At 47.8% G+C, this 27994-nt stretch overlaps 1 protein-coding gene, 1 long non-coding RNA gene and 1 pseudogene across 11 annotated transcripts; all 3 read left to right on the plus strand.

The window, feature by feature from the left end:
• Nucleotides 1-1442: 1442 nt before the first annotated feature.
• Nucleotides 1443-5627, plus strand: LOC117861332 (uncharacterized). Of its 9 annotated transcripts, none has more exons than XR_004641745.2 (5): nt 1443-2079; nt 2162-3069; nt 3173-4023; nt 4952-5079; nt 5488-5627. It is a non-coding gene; the product is annotated as an uncharacterized lncRNA (long non-coding RNA). The 9 variants fall into 9 exon arrangements; XR_004641749.2 differs by having other exon boundaries at nt 3173-3759; nt 3862-5079; XR_004641746.2 differs by having other exon boundaries at nt 3173-3685; nt 3862-5079.
• A 1567-nt stretch (nt 5628-7194) lies between these two features.
• Nucleotides 7195-22570, plus strand: LOC117861065 (uncharacterized; annotated as a pseudogene).
• An 814-nt stretch (nt 22571-23384) lies between these two features.
• Nucleotides 23385-27928, plus strand: LOC117861067 (uncharacterized). 2 transcript variants are annotated; one of them, XM_034744533.2, is made up of 4 exons: nt 23385-24469; nt 26567-27010; nt 27112-27346; nt 27704-27928. In XM_034744533.2, the coding sequence occupies exons 1-4, from the start codon at nt 24447-24449 to the stop codon at nt 27773-27775; spliced, it is 774 nt and encodes a 257-aa protein (XP_034600424.1). In that variant the 5' UTR covers nt 23385-24446; the 3' UTR covers nt 27776-27928. The 2 variants fall into 2 exon arrangements, with proteins under 2 accessions (XP_034600424.1, XP_034600425.1); XM_034744534.2 differs by having other exon boundaries at nt 23391-24094.
• Nucleotides 27929-27994: the final 66 nt, after the last annotated feature.

Consider the following 27994-nt stretch of genomic DNA (forward strand, 5'->3'; position numbering starts at 1 on the left):
ACGTGGCCGCCCCATGCGGCGGAGCGGCCGACGTGGACGGCCCACGCGGCGGACTGGCCCGACGTGGCCAGCCCACGTGGCTGTCTGTTAGATGACGTGGACTCAAACACAAGCACTTCTTAAAAAAAGATCAGATACATTAATAAGGTCACAAGTAGCTCGATGGTGAAAATGTATGCTTCTTTTACATGAGATCTCATCTTCAAATCCACTTATCACAATTTTTTCCTATTTTTGATTTCAATCATTTTTTCCAAATTATAGTGTCATGACAATTCTAAATTGAATTGATAATCGTGACAAATTTATTATAACGTCACAGGTTTTGGACCCCTTCGTGACGAATTTATTATTACGTCACAGGTTTTGGGTTGCTTCGTGATGAATTCAATATAATGTCATAGGTTTTGGGCCGCTTCGTGACGAAATTGAAAAAACATCACTATGGGCCTCATATCCACTCTGACAGGAAATTGAAAATCGTCACAGATTATGTACAGTTAATGACGGCCACACCCGAAGGTGCTCCTCTGGCAGCAAGGATTCATCATCGACCTAGGCACTTTGCTCAGCTCAGTACTACGGGCGTGATTGGTTGTAAAGGAGTTAGGCATGGTTCAAGGACACAAGAAATCAGATTGAAAAATATACATGACAACCATAGATCCGCATAAGAACCAACATAGGGTTCATGAAAACCATAAATGCAGATGCGGAACAACCATAGATCCGTATCAGAAACAACCTAGGGTTCATTGACACCAACCAAGATGTACCGTCGCAGGACCGACGGAGGCACAGGGTGCCGCCGGAGGACCTCGACCCACCGGGAGGATGGTACAAGAACCAAAAAAAATTCAGATCGACCTCTACAAATGTGAGAACCATAGATCTGCATCACAAAAGTACTTAGGGTTCATCACAACCAACCAAAAAAGACGAATCGACAGATCAGCGGGGGGAGAGGAGATGAAGCAGCGTAAAGAGGAGGGGGAGATGTAGCGTCGCAGCACCGGCGGGGGCACAGGGCGCCGCCGGGGTACCTCAATCCACCGGTGAACCGAGGTCGAACAGGAGGAGGGAGAGGAGAAGGCGCACTAGGGAGGAGGGGAGCGAAGAAAGTGGGGCGAGGATGGGAGGTCACCGTAACCTCCCGCACCTTTAGCCCCGGTACGGTGCCATCTCCCGCGCTCCGCCCAAATCTTCCCGCCAGCATCGCTCCATTCCAACTCGCGAGCGAAGGAGCCCTCTGGACGGACGGGGCGATGTGGGATGGAGTGGGGAAGAGGAACGGGGGGGGGGTTGAGTCGTTTCGGTTCTGGGAGGGAAACCGAACACGCGAGAGTGCACGGGACGCTTCGGGTCATGCAACGGACGACATGCCCTAAATACGTTGTTTATTTTACTAGTTCGAAAATAATTCAACCCCCACCACCCTCCGCCGCCCCCCAGCCGCAACGCGAACCCGGCTCCGGCCCTCTCGTCTCCCCTCATTCCTCCCCCACCTCTCTCTCTCCCTCCTCCCCGACAGCCGCCGTCTCCGATGCCACGCCGCCGGTCGTCGCTGCCGTTCTCCTCTTCCTCTCCTCTCCTTCCACCCTCCGCCCGTTCCCGATGTCGTGCTGCTACAGCAGCACCATCTCTCCCTCCCTCCCTCTCTCGCAGAGAGGGGCACCGCGACCGCGCGGGGCCGCAGCGAGCTGAGTGGCCGCCACCTCTTACGGCCGTCGTCTCGCTGCCCGCTCGTCCTACGAGCTCCCTCGCTTACCGCGCGATGGGGGAGGCGAACCAGATGGCCGGCAAGGCGAGACGCCGACCTCATCCTCCACGCCCGCTTCTTCTCCCCGCCGGCGACCACCGCGGGCACCAAGTGTACACCCCAGCTTCCGTGGGGTGCTCCGGTGCCCGCTTCCCTGGCAGGCGGCCAGCGCGTCATTTCCCCAACGCCCAAGCGGCGTGCAGCGGCAACATCAAGCTCGGGCACCACGGCGGTGGTGGCCGTGCTCTTGGCTCCGCGTCGCTGAAGGCCGCCCGTATACGACAGCAGGTGCTGGTGGCTCATTCGTTCGTAGGGGAGTGGTGAGCAACAGCCGTGGTGCCTCATTCTTGGTTTTTTAGAAGCGATTCTTGGCTAATGCTCTTAGGGAATTTGCATTGCCAGTGATTCTATCAGAGTGCTCAGAATGGATAGTGTGGATTCTTCTTCCCCATTGTGCCTTGCTCAGCATGAGTAGGTAAGGTTGCTATTGTCAGGTAATCAATTATCTGCATGTAAGTAGACTGTAATAATAAAGTGAAAACATATAATAAATGGAGCACCTTGCCACTATTATTCCAGTAGTTTTTTCTTGGCACCATTTTTAGCCAACCTTTTAATGGAAGGATGAGCTTGACCAAACAGATTACTGTTATTTTACATTGTAGGAAACAAATTCTAATTTTCTAACCCACCAGCAAAAATTGTTATCTTGAAAAGGTGAGGAAGTTTTCATGTACCATAAGTGGGATCATCTTTCATGTGACAGCTGCTGTTTCTTCACCTAACCATTGAATAGCTTTATTTTTTTCAGTGCCTGGGTTTAAAATTGAACAAACTGGAGCTCGTGTATTTTGTTTGTATATAAGATTAAAAGAGAAATTTCGTACCTTATCGAATTAGCAAATGAAAATGTTTCTATGCTTCAGTCCAAAACAAAAATGCACACATTGTGAAGTAAACATGGAGATCATGAGCTGAATTCTTTACCACACATATGTGCTTAAGGATATACTGACAGTTTTTGCTTTGAGGAGGATTCTCAAATCTTTAAGCCATAGTGCATGATATTATCGCTTGTCTCTTTTTTCTGTGGACCTTTTTCATACTAAATTAGTAATGAGATCCATATGATTCTTGCATTTTGGTCATAGATTTTTGTGCACTGCATGGCTCTTTGTGCTTCAGTTTTTTTAACACAACGGCTAGACTTATCTCAGGCACAAACTGGCCTTGCACATCTGCCTTGCTTGGTTCTGGACAAGAACCTATTTTCCCATACATGGATGCTAACTCAGTAGTGATAACCAATGGTGTGTCCACTTAATCTTTATTTCTCTGTGTTTTAAATTTGTTGCTAGCTTCAGGATCATGATGTTAAATTTTTGTTTTGAACCTGTATGGTCGAATTTGCAGGTTTTGATGTTTTGTTGGGTGGCAGTTTGTGCTACAACGGCTTGCTTCTAAAGAAATGCATAGACAACTCAACATACATTGAGACATGCCCAGATATTGGATATATCGCTTTTGGTATACCGGTCGAATCTTTGTATTGGTGGGCATTCACTGACAGTACAGATCTATGCAAAAGTGAACTCTTCTATTGTTAACTTGGCTGATCACATCTCCTTTGCAGGTTATTCTTCACCTGGAGCTTTACATAAGTATAATCTGAATTCTGTGTAAATTGCCAGTATGCCTTTGACTGTTGAACACAAGTAAAATTTCTTATATTTGCACGCAAATTGTGTGGCAGACTGGCAGTACATCGCGTTGCTAGGAGATAGCATCATCAGTGTTTTTCGTTGGAACATTTAGTTTTTACCATCATCAACTTGAATGCACATGATCTATTTGTAATCACAATGCCGTTGGCAATTCTCCCATCAGTCTGGCTCAGGAACCTCAGCCTCCTCTCATATATTTCTGGTAAGTGGAAATGTAGAATGTCTACAACATTCCCTATTATTTCTGATCTTTCAGAGCAATGGACGACTATTAAGGTATAATAATGTTTTTCTAAAGAATGACAATATCATTTGACTCTTCCTGATAATATTTCATTTAATTTTTAACAAAAAAATTATCTTTCGGCGAATGAACAGGGTAATAGTTCATCCTAACAGTTCAACTCCAGGCATTGAGTAGCACTCATGGCCAAAATCATGGATACCAGAGAAGAAGAGATATCTGTGCTGTCAGTGTTTGCTTCTTTGCCATTACATCTTTTGCTTTCAATTATGGGTCTCATTATGCTAATCCTTCAGGTAACATTGTGGCTCTCTTCATAGTTCTATTGATTAGGTTCTCTGTTTATGCATGTGAGAATAAGTATACTTGCTTTCTCTAGCTTATATCCATATTTGAATATATCTGAACTGCATGGGTTTTCAATCAACTAATTTAGTGATTTCCTTCTATATTTTTTTTGGTTCTGATACATATATGTTTAAATGCATAGAGATGTTTCCATCGACGATCTTAAATTTCCTTGTTTGGGTTCTGCATTTTATTCAACTATGACATGTGTTTCATTTTATCCTTTTCAACAGTATGATAATTGAAGTTAGAATTGATTATATGTTTTATCCCACAGTAGTGGATACGTTCGCACAAGTGCTACAAAATAAGTATACAATATGATGATTAATTCATGCTTGCTGGTACAGTGCTCCATTGAAACTCCATAGTTCAGTCTCACTTTATCCGTATTATTGATTGGCACAGTCCTGCATCTATCATGCATGTGAAAAAGCTCCCAATGGCTCTAGCAAGGCAGTATAGGGATATCTCTATATTCTGCTCTTCTTCCTGATAACAGTGCCAAACCTGTTGGAGGCTATCATGCGGAAACAATTTAGTATCATGAACCTACATCATTGAGAGGGCCTAGAAGGATATATTCAATCATTGGCCTTTATGAATGACTCCTTTTTGTAACACCAAAGTAGCCTAGACTCCAGGCTTGATGCTCTCTAAGATTGATGATTTTGTGTATAGTAGCATGTACATTGTATAGATATGCATGCTGTTTGTTCCACCGCATGCGCAACATCATTCTGCACCTGTGAGAATCATCTGTACTTTATGCATGTCTTTTTATCTATGTAACATTCTGCATCTGTGAGAATCTGCTGTGCTTTATGCCTGCTATTTTATCAATCTGGATGCTAACTAGTGCCAGTAATGTCTCAGTGACAAGAAATGTAGCAAAAGTCAAGAGTATGCAGCAGAGTATAGTTTGCCTATTCTGAAAAATGTTCTTCCAAAGACAAAGGGATTCAATAGCTGTTTGCAAGAGCCGAGGAGTTCCATAGATGCTGGTAACTGCTCATACTTCCCTTTGGAAACTTTCACTTCTTTATTGTAGCATTTGCAAACAAATATTTGGGGATTCGTGCATTAGAAGTTGACATCTTACTCTAGACTGAGGCTCTTCTAGCCAAGTGGCCAGTTCAGTTCACTAGCTGGCTGACATGCCCCAAAACTCTATTCATGTTAATTGCGAAATAAAATTCTAAATATTGTAATAATTTTTCACTATCCTGGAAACTTAACTGTACTGCATGAAGCCAAGAACCCATGTTGCAAGTGGCATTTATGAACGTACTAACATAGCAAGTTTTAGTAACGATATACTTTCAACTGGTTGAATGCGAATAGTTCGCGGCATTTTGCTGCAAACATTTACTGATTTGGTTGCATGACTTATACTTTGCCGATTGATGCAGTTTATGATATCACAATTGCATATAAGCATCGGCTACCGACTTTTCTTTACAATGTTTATGCCATTGATCCTTCCAAAATCCACACCATATCAACAACATTCAAGTCTCTTGACATACCAACAATGGAAGGCAAAGTGGCTGGCTGGCTGATCGAACACTTCGGACTGAAGGACGAGCGGACTGAAGGACGAGCTCCTGTCCAGTTCACGGGCCACTTCTCGAATAAAGGGACTGAAGGGGATCTGTTGACATGCAAGTGCCTTGCGAATTTTGCAGCTGTGGTTAGGGCATCATCACATACGTGACTTTGTTTTCATCTGTGTGGTTCAATGTTTCGTAGCGTTTGCACGTTCGGAGCGTATATGCATGTGTTCAACGTGTTTTGATACTGGGAACTTTGTATATGGTTTTGTATATGGTTTAATCGTTGAGTATTCTTTGCCTAAACTGAGACGAAGAAATGAGTATGTACAACAAGCGGCGCTGCTGTCCTGCAGCTGTGATATGCTCCGTGCAGCTCGAGAGCTTTACCTTCCCTTAATGTCACCACTGGGTACCTTCCCTTCATGTCACCACTCGGTGGCTCCCAACCATCATGGCGTGGTTTCCCATCGGCGTGATCCAACAATATCCTCGATCAAGATCTAATCCTGATAATAGAGTACCAACAACTAGCCTACATTTTTAGAAAAATTTTGTACCAGCTTATATTTTTTGAATTTGAAATGAATTAGTTATGATTTTTTTATTAAATCAAAATTTTTTAAATTTCTAGAAAATGCAAAACCATCCTTGAAGGGACAAATTTGTCAAACAGTTGGAACAGTTGGATGCCTCTCCCTGTGCAGTTTTGTAGGTGTGAGTTGAAAATCATACTTCTACCTTCTACTTATAGTTGAAGAGTGAAGATAGGACTTCTTTTTCCTTTTTGAAATATTCTATGATAGTTTCAGCCATAAAATGTCGGAATTGGGACATACTCTCCGACTTCGTATTCCTTGTATGCATGTTTGATGAAGATTATAGAATAAATTTCACTAGCTGTTCATGAAACTTTGGGGCCGTTGGGTTTCGATTGCTTATTTTTAGCACCTGTCACGTCGAATGTTTAGATGTCACGTCGAATGTTTAGATACTAATTAGAAGTATTAAACGTAGATTATTTATAAAATCCATTACACAGATGGAGGCTAAACGGCGAGACGAATCTATTAAGTCTAAGGGGGTGTTTGGATACGAGGTGCTAAACTTTAATAGTGTCACATCGGATGTTCGGATACTAATTAGGAGGACTAAACATGAGCTAATTACAAAACTAATTGCAGAACCCTGTGCTAATTCGCGAGACGAATCTATTAAGCCTAATTAATCCATTATTAGCAATGGTTACTGTAGCACCATATTGTCAAATCATGGACTAATCAGGCTTAATAGATTCATCTTGCGAATTACACTCCATCCGTGCAATTAGTTTTGTAATTAGCCTATGTTTAATACTTCTAATTAGCATCCAAATATCCGATGTAACATGTGTTAAACTTTAACACCATATAACCAAACAGGTCCTAATTAGTCCATGATTTGATAATATGCTGCTACAGTAAACATTTGCTAACGATGGACTAATTAGGTTTAATAGATTCGTCTCGTCGTTTAGCCTCCGCAATTAGTTTTATAATTAACTCATATTTAATCCTCCTAATTATGCGCAGTCCCGGCCACTGCCAGTGTGGAAAAGCCCAAGCTGCTGGCCTGCTGCTGTCCAGCTGCAAGGAGTCCGCACTCCGCGGCCTTCTGGCATCCGGGACCGTTGCCCCGAGCGCGGCCGGCCGCCAACACCCGCGTCATCGAGTGGGAAGAGGAAGGCCGCTCCGGCGTTCCTGCCCGCTGCCTGCTGGCGATGGGGGCCGACGCGGCGGGGAGGCGGACGCTGCTGATGGTGAACCTGGCGTCCATCATGGAGCGCGCCGACGAGGCGCCGCGGGGCTCGGGGCCCTCACGCTGTGCCGCTCCGCCGTGCAGGCCGCCTGCTACCCGCTCGCCGCCTACGCTGCCGCGCGCTACGACCGCGCCCGCGTCGTCGCCGCAGGGGCCTTCCTCTGGGCCGCTGCCAACTTCCTCGTCGCCGTCTCCGACAGCTTCGCACAGGTCGGTCGTTCCGCCGCACACCCCCCCCCCCCCCCCCCCCCCCCCGCGCGCTCTCTCTCTCTCTCGCCTGCGCGCAAAATTAGCTTGGTTTAATCTTGTATTTGCTGTGATCCTGGCGCATATTTAGTGCTTAATTCGGGTGCTTTCAAGTTTCGCGGCATGGCCCAAGATTTGGATTCCGCGTCTTGTGAAATTTGTTGATTCGATTAGTTCACATCGAATTCTAGTACTGCCTGCCAGCAGATGCATCTTTAGGACTCGAGACTCAACTCAAGAATACATCAGTGCGCCGAGTAAATCTAACCTCTTCCAGTGGACGACTAATATGAGATTCACAAGATATGCGGCCAGGGTTTTCCTGACTTGATGAATATAGTCATGAATAGAAATCGTGTTCCATCTTATTAATTATGAAGCGTGCTAAATATGAACAAAGGCAACGTTCTGATTTAGAACTGTGAGTCAACATATACAACATTTGGTAGCTACTTTTAGGGCTGATTTGAGTCTACGACAATGTCTTCAGAATGAATGTTACAGGTACATTCTAATCGTGCAAAGTTACTTTTACGATGCTGGAAATCCTTTTACTAAACATGTGTAACAATTTTTAATAGGTAGCTGTAGCAAGGGGAATGAATGGTATTGGACTAGCGCTGGTCACCCCTGCTATTCAATCTCTGGTGGCAGACTACACAGATGACAAGACACGTGGCTCAGCATTTGGATGGCTTCAACTCACTGGAAACTTGGGATCTTTGATTGGAGGTTTATTCGCAATCATGTTAGCATCGACCACATTTATGGGCATTGCTAGTTGGCGTATTGCATTTCATGCTGTTGCTCTCATCAGCGTCATAGTTGGTATACTAGTTCGCCTGTATGCTGAGGATCCTCATTTTTGGAATGTTGGAAAAGGCAAGCAGCTTTTCTGCAAACCAGTGTGAACTGAAATGAAGGATTTAGTGATAGACGCTAAAGCTGTTATCAAGATACCATCGTTTCATATCATTGTGGCTCAGGGTATCACAGGGTCGTTTCCATGGTGTGCACTATCATTTGCTCCGATGTGGCTGGAGTTGATGGGCTTTACACACAAGGAACTGGAATTCTAATGATCACATTTGCAGCTGCAAGTTCTCTGGGAGGGTTTTAGGTGGAAAGATGGGGGACTATCTTGCTAGGCGCTCTCCAAATTCTGGTAGAATTATCCTATCTCAGATAAACTCTGCCTCTGCAGTCCCTCTTGCTGCTTTGCTGCTGCTAGGCCTACCGGATGACCCATCTACAGGTTTTCTGCATGGTTTTGTTATCTTCATCGTGGGTCTTAGTATATCCTGGAATGCTCCTGCTACAAATAAGTAAGTTGCCACAGTTCATGGTCCTTGAGTCTCTTTACTGTTGCAAATTTATAGAAATACATTGGGTGAAGTAATGCTCGATTATTAGTATTTTATACGTGCGATAGTAGTGTCAAAGTGGGAAAAATACTTTGCAATTACCTAACAGTTCAAGGTAAAATACAACTATGAAATTTAAAAGTATAACGAGGCCTCTTATGATGGATTAGCTATTTCATTTCATGGTCTCAACATCTGTCGATCTGATACATCACATGAGTAGTCTGATGAAGATAATGGTCTATGTGCAACTGATGACTAATTTGAAATTTCTTTTGCCGGCAGCCCCATATTTGCGGAGATTGTTCCTGAGAGATCAATGACAAGTATCTACGCGCTCGATCGTTCATTTGAATCTGTCTTTGCAGCGTTTGCTCCACTAGTTGTTGGATATCTAGCAGAGCATGCCTATGGTTACAGTCCGGTCACTTCTGGAGTTGGCATGAGCAGCATTGCGAGGGACAGAGCAAATGCTGCTGCACTTGCTAAGGCTCTTTACGCTGCAATCGCAGGCCCAATGCTTCTCTACTGTTTCATCTACTCCCTGTTGTACCAAACATACCCCCGTGACAGGGAGAGGGCAAGAATGGAGGATACTCTGATATCGTCTGAGCTGCAGAGGATTGAGTTGGAAAGATCTCAAGGGAGCAGAGAATATTTCCTTGGAGAAGATGTGGCAGTGATCGATGCTGAGTGCGGGAAAGAACTACTAGACGCCGATGATAATGAGGAAACAACGTGCTTCATGAAATTGGACAAAGGAGGCCTGCCAAATGACTGTGAGCCAACCGAAGGTGACAACCAGCCAAATGAGCTAGTGTGAGCCAACAGAAGGTGACAACCATCTGACTTCTACAGTTGCATGCCCACGGTAAACGGAAGAAAATTCGGTGCAGCCGGATGCACAGCGCATCCGGTGCACACCCGTCCGCTCGGCCTCCACGCGTCAGCCGCTTCAAATCCAACGGAAGCAATCGCGCGTCTGGTCCAGCGGCTCGGCTCCGACGCGGCTCGGCTCCAGGATATGACAAAGCTCGGGTTAATGGCTCCAGCGACACAGACGGACTCTGCGCCGCGAGGGTTTGGGGAACGCGACGCAGTTGCCGCCGCAGTTTCCAGGCAACAGCAGCAGCGGTCCATGTACGATACCCGCGATGAAGCTGACACCCTCACCTTCGACACCCGGACGGCGGCGCTGGACATCATTCCTGATCTTCCCGAAGGTGTTCGCCAGCACCGTATCGAGGCCGCCGTGCCCGTCGGGAACAATGCTGTATGTGATCGAGAACAGGTCGCCGCTAGAGTGGAGCCAGTACGAGGACGACTTCTGCGTGGGAGGCTTGCACTACCTCAAGCTGGACGAACAGCAAGACGCCGGCGGAGACGACAAGGCGAGCCTCAAGCTGGACGAACAGCAAGACGCCGCCGGCGGCGACAAGGCGAGCAGCAGCTCGAAACCAAGCGAGGAGCGGTGGTCTTGGTGGGACCTGTTCGATGTCGCCGCTGCCGGCGACCTCTCGTATACCCGCTTCCAGCGGAAGGTCGCGGTTCGCGGAAGGTCGCACGCCGCGGAAGGTCGCCGGTGGTGCATCGAGATCACGGTAGCGGCGGGTCAGATGGAGGAGGCGGCGGCAACTGCGTCGCGTTCCCCAAACCCTCGCGGCGCAGAGTCCGTCTGTGTCGCTGGAGCCATTAACCCGAGCTTTGTCATATCCTGGAGCCGAACCGCGTCGGAGCCGAGCCGCTGGACCAGACGCGCGATTGCTTCTGTTGGATTTGAAGCGGCTGACGCGTGGAGGCCGAGCGGACGGGTGTGCACCGGATGCGCTTTGCATCCGGCCTGCACCGAATTTTCTTCCGCTTGCTTGCGCTGAATGTCTGTACTTGGTACCCTCCTCGCACAAGTTTGGAAAGTGATGAAGCACTGCTACTTGACATGATCATGTGCCTAATTCATGATTGCTGGAGTCCAAGCCCAGCTGAAAACATCCGCCTGACCTTGCTGGGGTGCATTGCAGCATCCTACCTGCAGGGCAGCCAGCCTGAGATCCATTACGATCAGTAGCTGCATCATGCACAAGTGCTGTGAGGCTCTCTCCTCTGGTGCTCCCCCGCCCTGCCGAGGGGTCGAGCCCCCACCACAAACTCAATCGCTGGAGTGGATCAGGCTAACCCAGACCGAAACTTCATTTCCCAGCTCTTCTTTTCTAGACTGGCTGAAGCTTTTGGAAGGCAAGTACAACAAGTCAACAACAATATACAACAACGCCGATCCTCCGCCGCATCGGGACGAGCCGTGGTGCCTGCTCGCTCCACGGCTACTGCCTACTTGAACGACGCTCGCGGCTTGCCCGAGTAACGTCTTCGGTTCAAGGTCAGCTGAAACTGAAACACAGCTGGTCTTGCTGAGATGCATGGCGGGCGGTGGTGGTGTCCGGTCCGGTCCGGGTCGGTCCCTGACTCCCTGGAATCGGAGCAGCGCCGGCGATTGGATGAGACAAATCTCCGATTGGTTCGCCGACGGGAACAGAGTCAGAGAGAGGAGAGGACAAGGCTAGGCAGCGAATCAGTAGTTTTGTGTGATCACGACATGGGCTGGAACCAACAGTCAGCTAGCAGGCTAGTATTATTACTTCACTCTGCTTTTAGGGGCGTTTGTATCGTTAAAGTCTTCCGGGTCGCATCAAATTTGCGGAGGCTAATTAGGAGGACTAAATATTGAGTTAATTATAAAACTAATTACACAGAGGCTAATTCACGAGACGAATCTATTAAACCTAATTAATTCATGATTAACACATATTTACTGTAGCATCACATTGTCAAATCATGGACTAATTAGGTTTAATAGATTCGTCTCACGAATTAGCCTCCATCTATGCAATTGGTTTTGTAATTAATCTATGTTTAATACTTCTAATTAGTATCTAAACATTCGATGTGATAGAAATTTTAGTTTGGACAAAAGAATCAAACACCCCCTTATTTTGTTTGTTTATAGAATCGTCCAAATGAATATCAAGTTTTAAGCACCACCCACATTTACCTCGAGCACAACAAATTATTGGGATCCTCATGCTATATATATGTGTATCTGCACACTGAAATTTTCAGCTATGTCTACATAAACAATGGCAGACAAGCATTTATCAGTTTGAAACTGCTTGGAACAAAGGGAAAGCAACAATACCTGTTCAACCAGACATAATTAATCCTAGGATACGGATTGTTCAAGTAAAAATCCATGTCTGTTTGGTAGAGCTCCGTATAGTTCTGATTCTTTATGGAAATTGAATCTCTGAGAGAAGTAATTATGTGGCTGAAAATTATAAACTGATAGAGAATCACTTCACGGAATCAAGAGAAATTACTTTTTCCAGCTCCCAGCCTCTTAGTTCATTTTAGAGAATCACTTCACAAAATCAGCAGAGAATCACTTGTCTATAAAAAACTGTTTGGCAGAGCTCCTGCTGAATTCAGCAAAGAATACCTTAGAATCTAATTGACCAGTAGAATCCAATCGCCAAAGAAGAAATGATCACAAATCGAGGAAGCATTTCAGCTAGCACTGGATAGCTGCAGCAAATAAGTTTGTATTCGAAACATGGATGTCTAGTCCGGATCACCTAACCTAAACTGCTCGAGAGTGCATAGCTGAAAACGGCATTGTGGTCAGAAAGATTTGTACCTTCCAAGGGCCTCTTCTTGGGACAAACCATCACCTTCCTGCTGCTATCTTTTGGGCTGGGGATCGATCTTCTGCTTGTCAACCCTCATTGAGTATTAGCTGCTCTCCTTAACACGTATCACGTATGGCAATCTCTTCTCAGGATGTGAGAGGTGTCTCCTCTTGTCAAAATTTATCCATTCTTTTTCTTCTTTACCAATTACCAGAATGCATGCATGCCAAGAGTTTGCATTTCAGTACATTTCATGGGGTTCATTTTGGAATAATTAGAACATCTCAACATCCATAATAAGTCACAAGGATCATTGCTCCAAGAGTTTTCTCTACTTTGAACTGTAGATGGAGAACAGCCTGATGCACGTTTAATATTCATCCATCCTATTGCACTGTTCCAAGAGAGTATTCAAGTTGTAAATAGCTGAAATACAAGCTCTATTGAGAACTGATGGATGACTGAACCAAGAGTTCACCACATTGTACGTGGTGCAAGCTATTCTCTCCACCACGAGAAGCAAAGCTTGGACCAACATCCTATCAGTATCTGACGCGCCTGCTTGGATTGTAGAAGTAAAATCTGGGGACTATCTTACTATTACTAATTGTTGGAGGTTCCTTTTGAAGCCTCCAGGTGAAGCCACCTATGATTCCTAGGTGGACACTCTAGAAAAAGAGAGAAATCCTAGAAATTCTCAAAAAAAGCAAAACATCCGACCATCAATCGATAGATTCAAATCATCGTAGCCATTGGATCTATTATGTTTTTAAAAAATTACCCACCTATGCCATTATAAAAATAGCCTAAAGTAACCCCTAAATCTATATATAAATTACCCACCTCTGCCATTATATAAAATAAACTAAAAGTAACCCCCTAATCTTCATCCAAATTACCCACTTATGCCATTATAAACAATATTTAAAATAAGCTCCTAATTTGCAACTGAATTGTCTACCCCTATTACTTAAAAAAACTTAAAGTAACCCCTTCAATTTGCATCTATATTACCCACACATGCCATTATTAAAAATAACATGAGGTAATCCTACGTTTGAATCAAATAACCTTATTTAAAAATATAGAGAAATATATGATTCTAAATAGTCTATATCTTTCACTACTAGTATACGATATAATAATTAAGGTCTATACGCATGATGTGTGTCACCATTTATAAGGATATAAAGTGATGAGAATATAGATTTCTATGTTAAAATTGTATCTCAAACTTAGGTTTCATTAAACAAATTCAAGCGCATACCTACAGTGCAAAGTGAAAAGTTAAAGATTATAAATGTGGATGAAAATATTATAGAGTAATTACTAACTAAAATCTATCACAATTGGGTGAAGATATTAAGTATATATCTACATAAGTATTGTGTTCGAATATTTAACAAACAAGAGATAGCTTATGGTAATAGTTTTGTAGCAATGTACTCTCATTTTTTTTCCATTGGAGACTCCGCATTAGTTCCCACGAGACAAGCTAGAAAAAAGAGACAAATTATCATAAAAATTAAAAACATCAAACACCAATCCTGTAAACTCTAATAATCATAGCCATTGATCTATTATATTTTCTAAAAAGTATTGTGAAAAATATTCAAAAATGAGCTCTAAACCTATATCTAAATTACCAAGCTCAGCTATTATAAAAAATAATCTAAACTAACCCCATAATCTTCATCCAATTTACTAATACACATCATTATAAAGCATAACTTAAAATGTCATTCTAAAATTTTATCTATGTTACCCACGTGTGTCGTTATTAAAAATAATCTAAAGTAAACAACTAAATATTAATCTAATTATCTTCATGTGCATCATACAGAAATGTCAAAAAGTAAACTAATATATTATTATAAATTACCTATTTATGTCATTGTTACTATAAAATACTAAGTTAAAGTATATGCACATGATAAGTGCCACCATTTAGACCATTTATATATGTACGTGAGGAATCGATGAAAATTATTAATTTATATGCTAAACATAATGTATAGAGGATTGGAGGTGTGATACAAAATGGAAAAGGTACGAATATGGATGAAAACGTTCGTAGAGTAATTATTAATTAAAATCAGTCACAACTAGATAAAGATAGGTACATATTTATATAAGTATTATGTTGAAGTATTCAAAATAAAAGAGTAGTAGGTAAACAATTTTGATTATAAGCTAGGAGTTTAATTTCTAAATAATTTTTAAATACAATAGCTTCTAAACATATTAGCCCGTGTGGGAGCACGGGTTGATGGACTAGTCGGTACAAATAAGAACGAAAACCTGGGAACTATCGCCATTGCTTGGATCTAAAATAGATGAACAAACCTTGAGCGAGCAGCCTGGTTACAGTGATCGCATTAGTCCTCCCTCTCGTGATGTTCGTGTAATAATCCAAAAAATTGTAATATTTATTTGAGTGAATTTTGTAAAAATTTTAAAAAAATTATTTGCATGGTGTGCTCATTTGAAAATGTTAGCCAATTCTTTCCTCTTCCCAAAATTTCATTTCAAAACTTGTGTAGAATGATTTGGATCTTCTTGGATTTTATTTGCATTTCATGTTTGAGTGTTTGTTTGAATTTTGAATCTAATTCAAAATTCAAACTAAATCTAAATCCAAAAATAAACAAACCTAACCTCTAACCCATCCAGGCCGGCCGTAGCCCACGGCCTGGACCGCTAACCTCGCTACCCAGCCTGTCTCGCCTCGCCTTTCGGTCTGGCTCGCACTTGCCCGCCTCGCCGTCACCCCGCGCCTGGCCCAACCGGCCGCCTAGCCAGCCGGCCAGCCCAGCTCGCGCCTGTGCTGTACCTGCGCACCCCTCTCTCTTTCTCTCGTTGCTGCATGACCCCGCCTGTCAGCCTCACCTTCCCCCTCTCCTGTGCATCTTCCACCTCCTGCCGTACTTCCCACTCACGCGCGTCGCGCGTCCACGCCTCGCCCCCACCCTCGCACCTCACCGCCTAAGTTGGAGCGCACTACCGCACCCGTGACCCTCTCCATACCCCCGCTTTCGTGCTGGCAGCCCTAGATGGGTGCCACGCCGCCGCGCTTGAGCCGCCGCCTCATCCCGACTACCCACGTCGTCGGCACCGCATCACTAACCCTAGCGCACCGCCGCTCGTTCCAGAACCTTCCCCCGCAAACCCTAGCCACCTATCCGCTATAAATATGGGCCCCAGGCGCCTTCCTCGCCATCCAAGCCACCAGGGTCCTCTGCACTGCTGCCACCTAAGAGGGGAGAAAGGAAGAAAGAGGGCAGAGGGGAAAGAGGAAGGAGGAGAAGGAAGGAAAGCAGAGAAGGGGAAGAGGAGAAGGGAGAAAGGAGAAGGAGGCTGCTCGTGGAGCTGGAGCTGCCCAACGCCGTCCGCCGCTTGCCGTCAACACCTCCACCTCTCCACCCTACACTTCACCGTGAGCTCCGCCACCCTCTTTTCCCCTCATCTCTTTTGTCTCCTAGCCGCTGTCACCGTAATTGTAGGAGGGCCGCGCCTCGCCGTGCCGCCGGCCACCGCGGGCCGGACTATCGCGCCCCGTGCGCCGTCGTGCCCTGCCGCGATCGAGGGCAACACCGGGACCACGCGCACGTGTGGCCATGCCGCGCCACGTGCCCACGGCCTCGCGTCGGCCGGTTGACGCGTGCAAGCGCACGCGTGGCCGCGCCGCGCTCGCACCAGCCCGCGCCGCCGCGCACCGCACCACGACGTCGCGCCCCGCCGCGACGTCCTGGGCGTGGTCCCCGCCGCTTAGGCCCTGCGACGTCACGTCGCGCCACCGCCGTGGGCCACATGGCTACCGCATAGGCACCACAGGGCAGGGCCATGTAGGTTACACACGCCACGTGGCACTGACGTGTCTAAGCCCAGGCTTACTTGTGGGGCCCACTGGCCGGTGGGGCCCACTGGTGACGTTGCCCGTTGATCGGTTAACGCTGACGTCATCATGACATCAGCGGACACATGGCACGCCCTCGTGCTGCCACATGGCCCAATCCGATGCTGATACATGTCACCCTTTTTAATAAATATTTTAAAAAATTATTTAAATAATTAAATAAATTCTTTAATTTTTAAAATTTCATAACTAATTCATTTTAACCCCGAAAAATATGAAACCAGTTGCATTAAATTCGTAAAATTGAGCCCGTGCTGTTTGTAGATAGTTTGATGTTATTTGGATCTTCTAAATTCGACTTTGTTGGACTTTTTGCTTAGATGTAATGTCGTTTAATTTACGTTACGTTGTATCTTGTTCTGTTCAAACCCAAGCTATGACCTGGACAGGGACAGGGACAGCACGTGACTGATTGGGACAGCTTTTGTAACTCTCACGCAGACCCAGCGCACCTCACTTGGGATGAGTTTGCTACAGCGTTTCGCATCCACCATATTCCTGAGGCAATCATGGACCGGAAGGCAAACGAGTTCCGCAACTTGAAGATGGGAAACATAAAAGTCTAGGAGTACGCCAACAAGTCTCTGGAACTGATGAGGTACACACAGGATGACTCCAACACGGAAAAGAAGAAGATGTACTATTTTCGCAAAGGACTTCACCGGGGCATGGAGATGCACTTGTCCACTCACGACTGTCCTACTCTACACGCACTTGTGGGCAAGGCACTCCGAGTGGAGAAGTTGAGACTGGAGTTCGAGGAGTTCTGAGGGCACAAGAGGAAGCGCCAGGACCAGTTTGGACGCTCAGGGCCGTCTCAGAGGCCGAGGACAGGACCCCCACAATTTCAGCAGCAGAAACCCCGCAGCTACCCTTCACAGCCGCAGCGGTACAGTAACATCGGTGGAGGAGGTGGAAGTTCAGGTACTTGGAAGCCGAGGCCCCAATAGCCTACCTCTCCTAAGGGTGCAAAGTCAATTGTCTGCTACACGTACCGTCAGTTCCGGGAAAAGTCGTTCGAGTGTCCGCAGAAGATTCACGCAAAGGATAGAACCGCACCAACCAGTACCAGACACCAGCACCAAGAGGACCCTAGCAGAGGAACTCAACAAGGACCGCACCACCACCTATCCGAGGGTGCCTGAACCACCTGACTGCCGAGGACGCCGCAGCAGCGCCAGATGTCGCTCTTGGTGAGTTTCTTGTTGATTCAATCAAAGCTGCAGTTTTGTTCGATACTGGTGCCAAGTTTTCTTATGTTTGAATCAAGTTTGTGGAAGAACGATCTCTCCTCACTACGCCTCGACCAAGACCAATTATAACCAATTCTCCCTTAGGAGAAGTAAGGAGCACCTAGAGTGCAAGACAGTTTCGTTGGTGATCGAAAAGCAGCAGTTCCTAGCAGATTTGACAGTGGTGAAGCGGTGAAATCCTGTAATTTTATAGCCATCAACGAAACAAAGTCCGACTTTCATAAATAGAGTACTAAGCGCTTCTCCCGTGGCCTTTTCAAAGCGGTGCATAGACGAAGCTAACAGAGAATGAATCGATTCATTCCTACTAGAGGACAACGAATCTTTGTACAGATGAATGAATCGGCTCAAGAAAACGAATCGGTGCATGGGCAATAAGAATTATTTGCACGCACAGTAAATGACCAACCACTTCCTTGCAAGCTGCTCGGGTGGGAAGAGAAAGAAAGAAGTTTTTTTTTACTGTATGTGATCCCAAGCGACGTTTCGCCACTACCGACTAGTTTCTTGCGTAGCCGATTTTTCTGATACGAGCCGGATCACTAATGGATGCTCTAAGCGCTGCAGCGCTGAAGTATGAGCCGCTGGACCAGGCTTTCTCTGTCGGAACGTCAAATAAAAACCAACCGAGGTAGTATTAATTAGGTTGGGATGAGACGACCCTAAACCTGTCAAGTCTCTGTGACAGTATGTTTATATTTATTTTTCCTACCAGAAGCTGAACTGAAACGTCGCCAGTTCGCCACGAACCTTAGGATTGGCAGAGCATCATCTCCAGTTGATGAAGCCCAGCTGGAAGCGCCTGAGTTTTGTCTGTTGTCTACCGTAGCGCTGTGTAGCCTAATGGCGCGCGCGACCTGGCATGGTCTCAAGCGTTTTGTGGATCTGATCATTCATGATGGTCGTCATACTAATCCTCTGACGCATGCCTTGTCCTTGGCTTCTTGCACGCACGTATCATGTCAAGCATGGAGCTCGCCAAATCCAAACTTTCAGCCAGTCCCAATAGGTCGAATGGAAGCGGCTTCAGTCTGACCCTGACACCATAACTACTACCGAGCCTGTTCCCCAATCCCCATCGCCACTAATCTGACACGACACGGTTATGACCCCTAACCGATCGAGCGGCGAGCACTGACTGACTTACCATCAAGTTTTTGAAGCTCAGCTGCTCAGGTGAAAGCCGTCTGATCTTGCAAGATGCATTGGTCCATGTTCTAAAGGCTGGAGCTGAGGTGTTTGGATGTCAGGGACTAAAGTCTAATCCCGTCACATCAGATGTTTAACCAGTAATTAGAAGTATTAAACATAAGTTGAAAACTAATTGTATAAACGAGATGGATCTATTAAGTCTAATTAATTCATAATTAGCACATATTTACTGTAGCATCATATGGGCTAATCATAGACTAATTAGACTTAATATTCGTCTCGTGAATTAGTCCTCATGCAATTAGTTTGATCATTAGACTATATTTAATATTCCTAATTAGTGTGCAAACATTCAACGTGACTGGGATTAAAGTTTAATTAGGGGTATTCACCCCTTAATCGAAGCTTGATCAGGTGAAAGAAAGCTGCCGAGTTCAGTCTGGCGAGAAGGCTGCACGGCGCGCCAGTGCGGAATCGCGATCGGAAAGATTGGCATGGAATGGCATGGCTGCCGAAGAGAGGCAGAGGAGAACAGCCTCTGTCCCTGTGTGTGTGGCTGTGTGCACTGTGCGCGTTGCACTGCTGCACCCCTGCGTCATGGCTTCGCCAAGCACAACGCCAGCGATCGTCGGATCACACAGCCATACAGGAGTCTGGAACGTTTGGACCCGTCCGTGACAGGGCGTTACGGATTTTCGGAGCCGCGATGGGGACTCGACACGACGCGATCGGATCGGCCCCCTAAAGGTGAATGCAGGGAGAGGATCCCAAGTTCCCAACCCAACGAGTCCGTCCAAAGCTAAAAGGCCACTCCACTCCTTTCCCCCTCGCGCCAGTGCTGGCGAGGCCGCTCTCTCTGGCAATGGCACCGAGCTTTGCAGCTTGCATCCTTTCGACGGGGCAGACGCAGAAAAAAAGAACAGGACAAGGCACAAGCTTTTCATCGAATCAAAGAACTTAAAGCACCGTCGCTTTCGATCCATCTGTTCCGATCGATCTCCCTTGCTTTGCTGCTACTGCAGGGTTCCTCTCTTCCTCCTTGCAGGGCAGCCACTGTCCCGTCGATCGCAAGTCCCAGCTCAATCACGTCGTCCCCGGTCTGCTGCGCGAAGCGGGAGGCCATGATTGCGCCGTTGAAAATACCCTCCTCCTTGCCGAGCAGCCGAGATCGGCCGCCCCGTCATCCGTCAACTCCGCAACCCGTGCCGTTGCTTCCCCATGCCCATGCGCGCGGGGGCGCGGCCGTAGCCTTTTCGGCGTAGAGGTAGAGCTGCGCGCGGCGCAGCCTTGCAGCAGCGGGGTAGGTGGAGTACGTGGAGGCCAGGGCTGTCTCGTTTTCACGTGCCGGGCCAGCGTACCGGAGCACGAGCCGCCCTCCCTGATCCGCCGTATCGGGAAGCTCTGGAGCCCCTGGGTCCGGACCGGATCAAAGGCTGCCCTCCTGCTGCTGCTGCCGCCGTCTCTACCTGCTCCTCAGGACACTTCCAGCAGGCGAGGCAGGTTCACTACCCTGCTATTGACCTATTGTATACGAGAACAAACCAAACCAAGAATTCGTTCTGCTGCCACCGCGCTACCCTCTCGTGCCGTCGCGCGTGAACCATTGCGGATCCATCTACACAAGAAGCATCGCTCCTGCTGCGCATCCGGTGGCCACATGCGCCGCTTGCTCCCGCCCGAGCCAACAAGGCAACAAGGGGAGGAGAACGACGGCGTCCGGAGGAGGGAGAGGGACACTGCAGGAAACAGGCCGCCCGGACAGCGCCAGCAACGCAGCACGACCAGCAGACCAGCCGCGGACGAGCCGAACGATCCAAGGTACGTGCCGACAAACATGCTCCTGCCGAGGAGATATCGTCGCTCCCGGCTGCCGCAGCGCAGAGATCTCGATCGGCGACCGCGCCGGCCGAACGGCGAGCGGCTCCGGGTCTCAGGCGGACAGGTAACAGGTTTCAGTTTTCACCGAAGTGGCAACTGTTTGACCACGAACCCTCGCCCGCCCGCATTGATGGCGCCACGGATCCGGACACGCGCAGCGCAGGGAACAGAGATTCTCTTCGTCTCTCCTCGTTCTAGGAACCAACCACAACCAACCGGAACCAAATTGGGTGGAGACGGTATGCAAAACGCCCTCCGTGCAGGACCTCCTCGGATGTGCGCCCCGTGGGATCGGACGGGGGACACGAAGAGGCATCGCTCAGCTCGGGGGGGCGCTGTTTTTCCTCCTCGCGGCTCCGCTTCGCGCTTGCTCGGCTCAGCCTGCGTCACTCTCCTCTTTGCCTCACAGGAGCTGATTGCGCCTAGAAAATAGATCGAACCGCCACTTCCACCTCCTTCGTCCTCCTGTGCCGCCGCCGCAGTTGTGCCGCGGGTTGCCCTCTTGTTTCGCCGCATCAAAAGCCCACCTGGACCTCACTACTACCCAGGCGGCCTCTTGGTCTTGGACGTAGACAACAAAGGCGTGCCTATAGCTCGACACCACGGTCACCGGAGCCACGAGCAGCCTGCCGCCGTGGAAGCTGGTGACGCAGGTCCTGCCTGTACCTACGTCAACAACGATGATCACAGAGCACATCTAAGCCTTGTTGTACCTAGGGCCATGCTGGATGCTGCCTGGACCTGGTCATCGTTGCCGTCCTCCTCATCGGCCTCTCCCTGATATGAATATGTTCATGTATTTATGTATATATAAGCATCTTTATTTAACTAATCATGCTACAAATTACATGGATGTTTTGTGTGAAATTTCAGAACTATGGGTGATGCAATTGAGAATGGGCACTGCCACTTTGAGAATGCGCACTGCCAATTTGAGAATCTCAGTTTGTAAAGTAGATAAGCCTTCATTCTTCTGTGCCAAAATTTCTAGCAATGACATAGAGAATTGCAAAGTTGCTTGTTCCTTATTTAGGCCTTGTTTAGTTGGCAAATTTGGGAGATGCAAAATTACTGTGCCAGCACTGTAGCACACTGTAGCGTTTCGTTTGTATTTGTGAATTATTATCCAAATATTGACTAATTAGGCTCAAAAGATTCGTCTCGCAAAGTACAACAAAACTGTGCAATTAGTTTTTAATTTCGTCTACATTTAGTACTCCATGCATGTACCGCAAGTTTGATGTGATGAGGAATCTTCTTTTTGCATAGTGTCAAAGTTGGGAATTGGGGGGAAACTAAACATGGCCTTACATGGCTGCTCTGAGTTAAAGATCTTTGAACTGTTCAGTTTGTAACCATGGTGTTTCGGCAGGTTATTGAATTATCAAGCGCTAAGGGAGCATCTTCTGCCATAAGTCCAATATGCACTGATATGCAGTGATGTCAAACAATGTTTCTCTATGTTGTCACATGTGAGCTGATGCAATAGGATGGCTTTTGAGCCTGATGCTGTTTGGAAGATCAAGTTAGCTCATGCACTCGAGGCTGCCTGCAGGAAGAACAAGTTTAACAAGAGGAGGCTGCCGAGCGTATGTTCGGCATTGCAATAAGGATTCACCTCAAAAGGAGGCAGTGCAGTTATCAGATTGTACGGTGTAGTTATCAAATTGTCCAATGTATTAAAAAATAAGATTGTTCTGAAATAAACATGGATGTTCTAAATGTAGAGTGCAGTTATCAGATTGTACGGTGTAGTTATCAAATTGTCCAATGTATTAAAAAATAAGATTGTTCTGAAATAAACATGGATGTTCTAAAAAATTGAGGTTGACTGTCATTTGGATATTTTGAAATACAAGTATGAGTGATTCCGATGCAAGACTGATATTCTAAAAAAAAAATGGAAGGAAGACTGATTCCGATGCCATCAAGTCATTATTACACCATAATAAAATCTAGGGCAAATAACAAAATCCCACATGTAAAGGGGAAACTTTAACAGCTTAGCACAGTTACATCTTTTCATGATTGGATCCTCCAGCGAAATGTAATTTCCTAACTGCTGATTGCAATGTGGCGCCTTGATCAACTCCAAGTAACAAACTTGTATATCCTCCTTGTATATATGGGGCAACGTGGTAGAAGAATTTCCAATCATATTAAAGTATGGTATTGTCGTATTACCATATCCACCTTGGATCAACGGAGCAGACACGATAGAAGAATTAAGATCCCATGTCATATTAAATGTGCATATAAGTAAATAAATTGTGAAAATGGTATAATTAGTCTGAATCATGTGTTACAGTTAATTGCTTTGGATTAGCACCTCCATCTCCATTTTCTGCAGCAGTATTTGGATCCTCTCTTGCAGTTGACAAAAAATGAACATAAAAAATTTATTATAGAAGCAAACATAAGGGAAGAAAAACCATCTTGAATGGGTAGGATCACTACCTTTCTTCTTAGCACTTTTCTTCTTTGACTTCACTGTCTTCTTTTCAACTACATTTTTGAACCGTGTATTCTTTGGGCCTTTTACCACCCGAGGAACTCTAACGAAACGCTACAGTGCGAATGTGCTACAGTACTACAACATTTTGGACACCAAAATCAGTCAACTAACAAGGCCTGCTCGCTCCGTCGCCTGGCGGCCGAGGGTCAAAATCCCCAACTGGAACAGAGCATCCCTGAGGAGCGAGGACCACACGCCTGCCCCCGCCGCTCGCTGCCTGCTGCTCTGCTCCCTCTCCTTCCCTCCCCTCCCCTCCTCCCATTTCAAGCACGCGGCTCCGATCCCCGGAGCCAGGCGGGGGGACGGCCGGCCCCGCTAGTCGCCTCGCGCGGGGCCGTGGAGGAGGACCGGAGGAGATGGCGAGGGACTCGGACGCGGCGGCGCGGCGGCGCTGGACGCTGGTGCTGGTGAACCTGGCGTCGGTGCTGGAGAAGGCGGACGAGGTGCTGCTCCCGGCCGTGTACAAGGAGGTGGGCGCGGCGCTGGGCGCCTCCCCGACGGCGCTGGGTTCCCTCACCCTCTGCCGCGCGCTCGTCCAGACCGCCTGCTACCCGCTCGCCGCCTACGCCTCCGCCCGCCACGACAGGGCGCGCGTCGTCGCCGTCGGGGCCTTCCTCTGGGCCGCCGCCACCTTCCTCGTCGCCGTCTCCGGCACCTTCCTCCAGGTCCGTCGGCCCATTCCTCCCCTTTTTCTGTTCCCCCACTCCTCCTGCCCTCCTCCTCCTGCTGTTGGCCTCCGAATCCAGGACACGGACTAAACTTTCCGAGTTTTCTCACTGGCGTGTGGCCCTCCATGCCAGATTCCTTCTTCCCCGAAGGGGAAAAAGGTGGCTTCTGCTCCGCAACGTCTACCCACGCTCTCTCCCCTCACATGCGCTCTCAGAAGAGGGTTTTGTTCAATTTTCTCCCCCAGCCGGCTAGCCCCCTATCCACCCACCCATTCAGCCGCCGCCGCCACCGCCGCCGCCCGCCGAGGGGGAGGAGCTCACAGCCGCAGCCGACGTCCGATCCTTCACCATGTGCAGACGGAACAGGAACAGGTACCCCCGTCCCTGCCCCCACCCCCCCCCCCCCACCCTCCTCCGGGCTCTATATCGCGGCAGGAAATATGTTTTTCCCCTCCCCACCAGGCTTGCCGGCCGGCTACCAGCTTGTAACTCGCCGACGGCGAGGCGGTTGGGGGAGGTGCTTCCACCCTCCAAAACCCCCGTTTTCCTTGAAAACCCCATTCTAATTGGTTTAGTAGTTGGATTTACGCCTATGGGGCCGCGTACCGAACGGCAGCGCGACTGGATCTTGCAGGAGCCGGCGGCCGCGGGGCCGGGGCGAGCGCCGAAGACGATGCCGAGCGCGCCGGCGACCGGGGCCGCACGACTAGGTTCAGGCGCGTGGCAGGCGACGATCGTGTACGCGTCGTTTTACGGCGCCGACAGCGCATGAAGCGCCAAGCCTTACCCGACGCCGCCTTGCCAAACTGTAGAGAGGCTAATGAACTGGCGAAGCAGAGAACAACGAGGAAGACCAAGAGGAGAGGGTGTACCGTGCATTGTTGGGCCAAGTGTTTAGCAGCTCTCTCATGGTGTGCACGGCGAGTGAAGGAAACAACATACAGAGAGAGATGGCCTCCTCCACATCCGCCATGGGGTGCTGCTCTTGCTGCTCTGGGTACGGTGTTGCTGGGCTGCTGGACGTGGAGAGGTAGCCAATGGGGATGAGGAGGTGGGTGTGGGCTGTGGCAAGTGGCCTACCGTGACTGCAATGTGCTTGTAGAAATGCCTAAGGCCATGAACAGCGGAGAGACGGCACCCGTCTGTATAGCGCCACGTATACAAATACAAGCTGACGTGTACGGTTTTAATTGAAGAGAGAGACCCGAGTGCTCCAAGAAGGTGCAGGCGCGTTGTACGGGTCGTCTTCTCCGGACAGCGGCGGCGGCTGATCTTGAGCGGGCGCGCGCGATTTGGCAGGGGAAACCAGCAGAGACGAGGCAAAATTCCCGGTCTCTTTGCCTACTTCCTCCCTTCCTCATCCAGTCACTGCGGCAAACCATGGGGCAAGAGCAGCACGAGGCGGCGGTGCGGCGGCGCATCAGCTGCTGGATGCGGCGTCGACGGGTGGGCGGAAGGAAGCGACAGCGCGGTAGCGGAAGGGCACGGCGAGAGCGGCTTGAGTTAGCAAGGGCACAGCGTTCCAGCTCCGGGGCTGGACCTGTCCTCGGCGGCGCTGCGGCGACAGCCGGCTCTACTATATGCTGGTTATGTCCCGGGGTGCTTATGGCGTTGTGGCTCCCTCCACCGACGGGAGCCAAAGCTTCACCGGCGGCTTCCAGTTCCATAGGCATGGTGGGATGCAGCCCATGGACGTGTATTCCATAGCTATGCAGTTCCATAGCTTCACCGGCAGCCTCCACCGTACGTGCTAGTTCTGAAGAAGGGGTGGTGTTCAGTTAATCTTTGTTCAGTGGTAACCTGTATTCAGTTAAACAAGACGTGTATTGGCATAGTTCAGTTTTTCAGATAATGTCACATATCACTTGTAAATGGTTTCAGTCTATCAGCAGTCAACTACGGCAGACTTCTTACTTTAGTTGTCGATGATCCAGACATTTCATTACATAGAAACTTTTTTGTTTGCTTGTTTATTTTGCTTTCCATTCTATTGATTTCTTGCTACTGGATCATTATCTGAATATATGTCCGGTTTGCACACCTACCAGCCAATGCTAGCTGTACTATATGGTTGCAGATGTCATTTTGATGTAGATGGAATGATCCGTAGTGCTTGCACCTACACTATCATGCCGTGAACCCATAGCGTAATGCTCTAATAAATATTATATTATGCTTCTCGAAGTAGTTCATGTGACTTTATTTGAATCGACTGTGCATTCTCTCGTGCAAGTAATAAAATGGTATACAAAAATCCAATTTACACTTCACCATTATTTGCATGTCCATGAATGAATTAAATAGTTTGCATATGACTTAATACACCGATCACTGTATGTGACATCGCACTATTTGCAGACTAAATTGTTGTACATGCCTTCCCTTCTTCAGGGCCACCCCTTTCCGTTTTATACAGCTGCCAGCATGTTGGAATTTTTAGTAGAGTTTTTGATCAAGACGTTTTTACAGGTTGTCGAAGACGAACCCCGACCGGGTGGCTTACTCCAGGGCGATGGCTGCTAGGAAGAGCGTCGTCGCTGTCCTCGTGTTCAGGGCAAACGGAAAGGTTGAGTCAGGATCCGGCTTCGTGGTTAGCAGTGATCTCGTCCTGACCTCTAGCCACTGCATGGGCGTAGAGGAGCTTGAGGACGAAGATGTGTTGTGCGTGAGGAGGCCCAAGTTTCCGAGGGGAGTTGAGCAACTACCTGCAACTATCGTTTGCCGGGATATTCTCATGGACGTCGCTGTCCTCAAGGTGGCGGGATTGACGTGCGCGTCGCCACTGCGCTTCGCACCGGAGGAGGATGCCACCGTCGGGGAGAGTGTTATCTCGGTCGGGTACTGCGACCCGGACGCCCTCTTGACTGGTGTGACCTTTTCAAGGCTCCCCATTCTCTCACCCGGGCTCGTCAGGTATGTATTCTTCGATTGTTGCTGCTTATAAATCTCTAGCCTGTCTAATGCTACTACTAGTCGTATGTTGACAGCATTTATATTATTTTGTTTATTTGAAGGCCAGAGGGGACTCGCTACCTTTGTACTCATAAGGGTATCCAGCTCTACCATGTTTTGCTCACCTGTGTTAGTATGGAGGGTATGTCCGGTGGACCCATTCTATCGAGGAGAGGTGTTATCGGGATGGTCGATTGCGGTGGTCGTGGTGCTATCGAGATGGGTGGTCATAGCTACACGGAGGCTAAAGCCCCACGCACGATCATTCAGGTGTTGAAGAGGTACCTTGTTTTGCAGGTACGTTGCTCTCACCAGTCTCATGCATGTGCACACAAGTAACAGATACATTACACTACTGCCTTGCAATCTGCTTGCTACTCACTGATGATTTGCCACAATATACCATGCAACATGCACTTATCTCACATGGGCCATGGCACACCAACACATGCATAACCACAACAATTCTCATCTCACAGGCACATTGAAACATACATAACCACAGCACTTCTCACTTGTTTTTTTTTTCGAGAATACGCAGAAAAGCTACGTATCTTTTCATTAAGAAGAAAAATGAACATAGTTCTTACAACGCGGGTTTTTCCAAGCGCACTTCTCACACTTATGTACGATACTTCTTTCTACTTTCTTCAGGGGATTCTGACACAGGAGGAGGCGATCGGGCGGGAGATGACCATGGAGGAGGTGTTGGACTTGATAGCGTGATTGTTGGTTACGGCCACGGTGATGTACGCCGTCGGCGATGACCTGAACTCTGCGAGAGAACTCGACGCAACACGCACTCAAACCGTGAACACTTGGAACGCGAGAGTTTTGTTGCTGCGAACAACTGAGCAGCTTTTTCTGTTTTTCTCTTCACCTTTTATTGTGCAACTACAAAGAAGTGGCGGGCAACAACCAGCCGCACACCGCATGGCGAGCACG

The sequence above is a fragment of the Setaria viridis genome, chromosome 6 (assembly GCF_005286985.2).
Source record: "Setaria viridis chromosome 6, Setaria_viridis_v4.0, whole genome shotgun sequence".
NCBI classification, from domain to species: domain Eukaryota; kingdom Viridiplantae; phylum Streptophyta; class Magnoliopsida; order Poales; family Poaceae; genus Setaria; species Setaria viridis.

Excerpts from the sequence above, each read along its gene's own strand:
- LOC117861067 (XM_034744533.2), top strand. The coding sequence starts at position 24,447 with ATGTGCAGACGGAACAGGAACAG. Across the intron at positions 27,011-27,111 it reads CTCTCACCCGGGCTCGTCAG|GCCAGAGGGGACTCGCTACC; the intron begins GTATGTATTCTT and ends GTTTATTTGAAG. Across the intron at positions 27,347-27,703 it reads AGAGGTACCTTGTTTTGCAG|GGGATTCTGACACAGGAGGA; the intron begins GTACGTTGCTCT and ends TACTTTCTTCAG.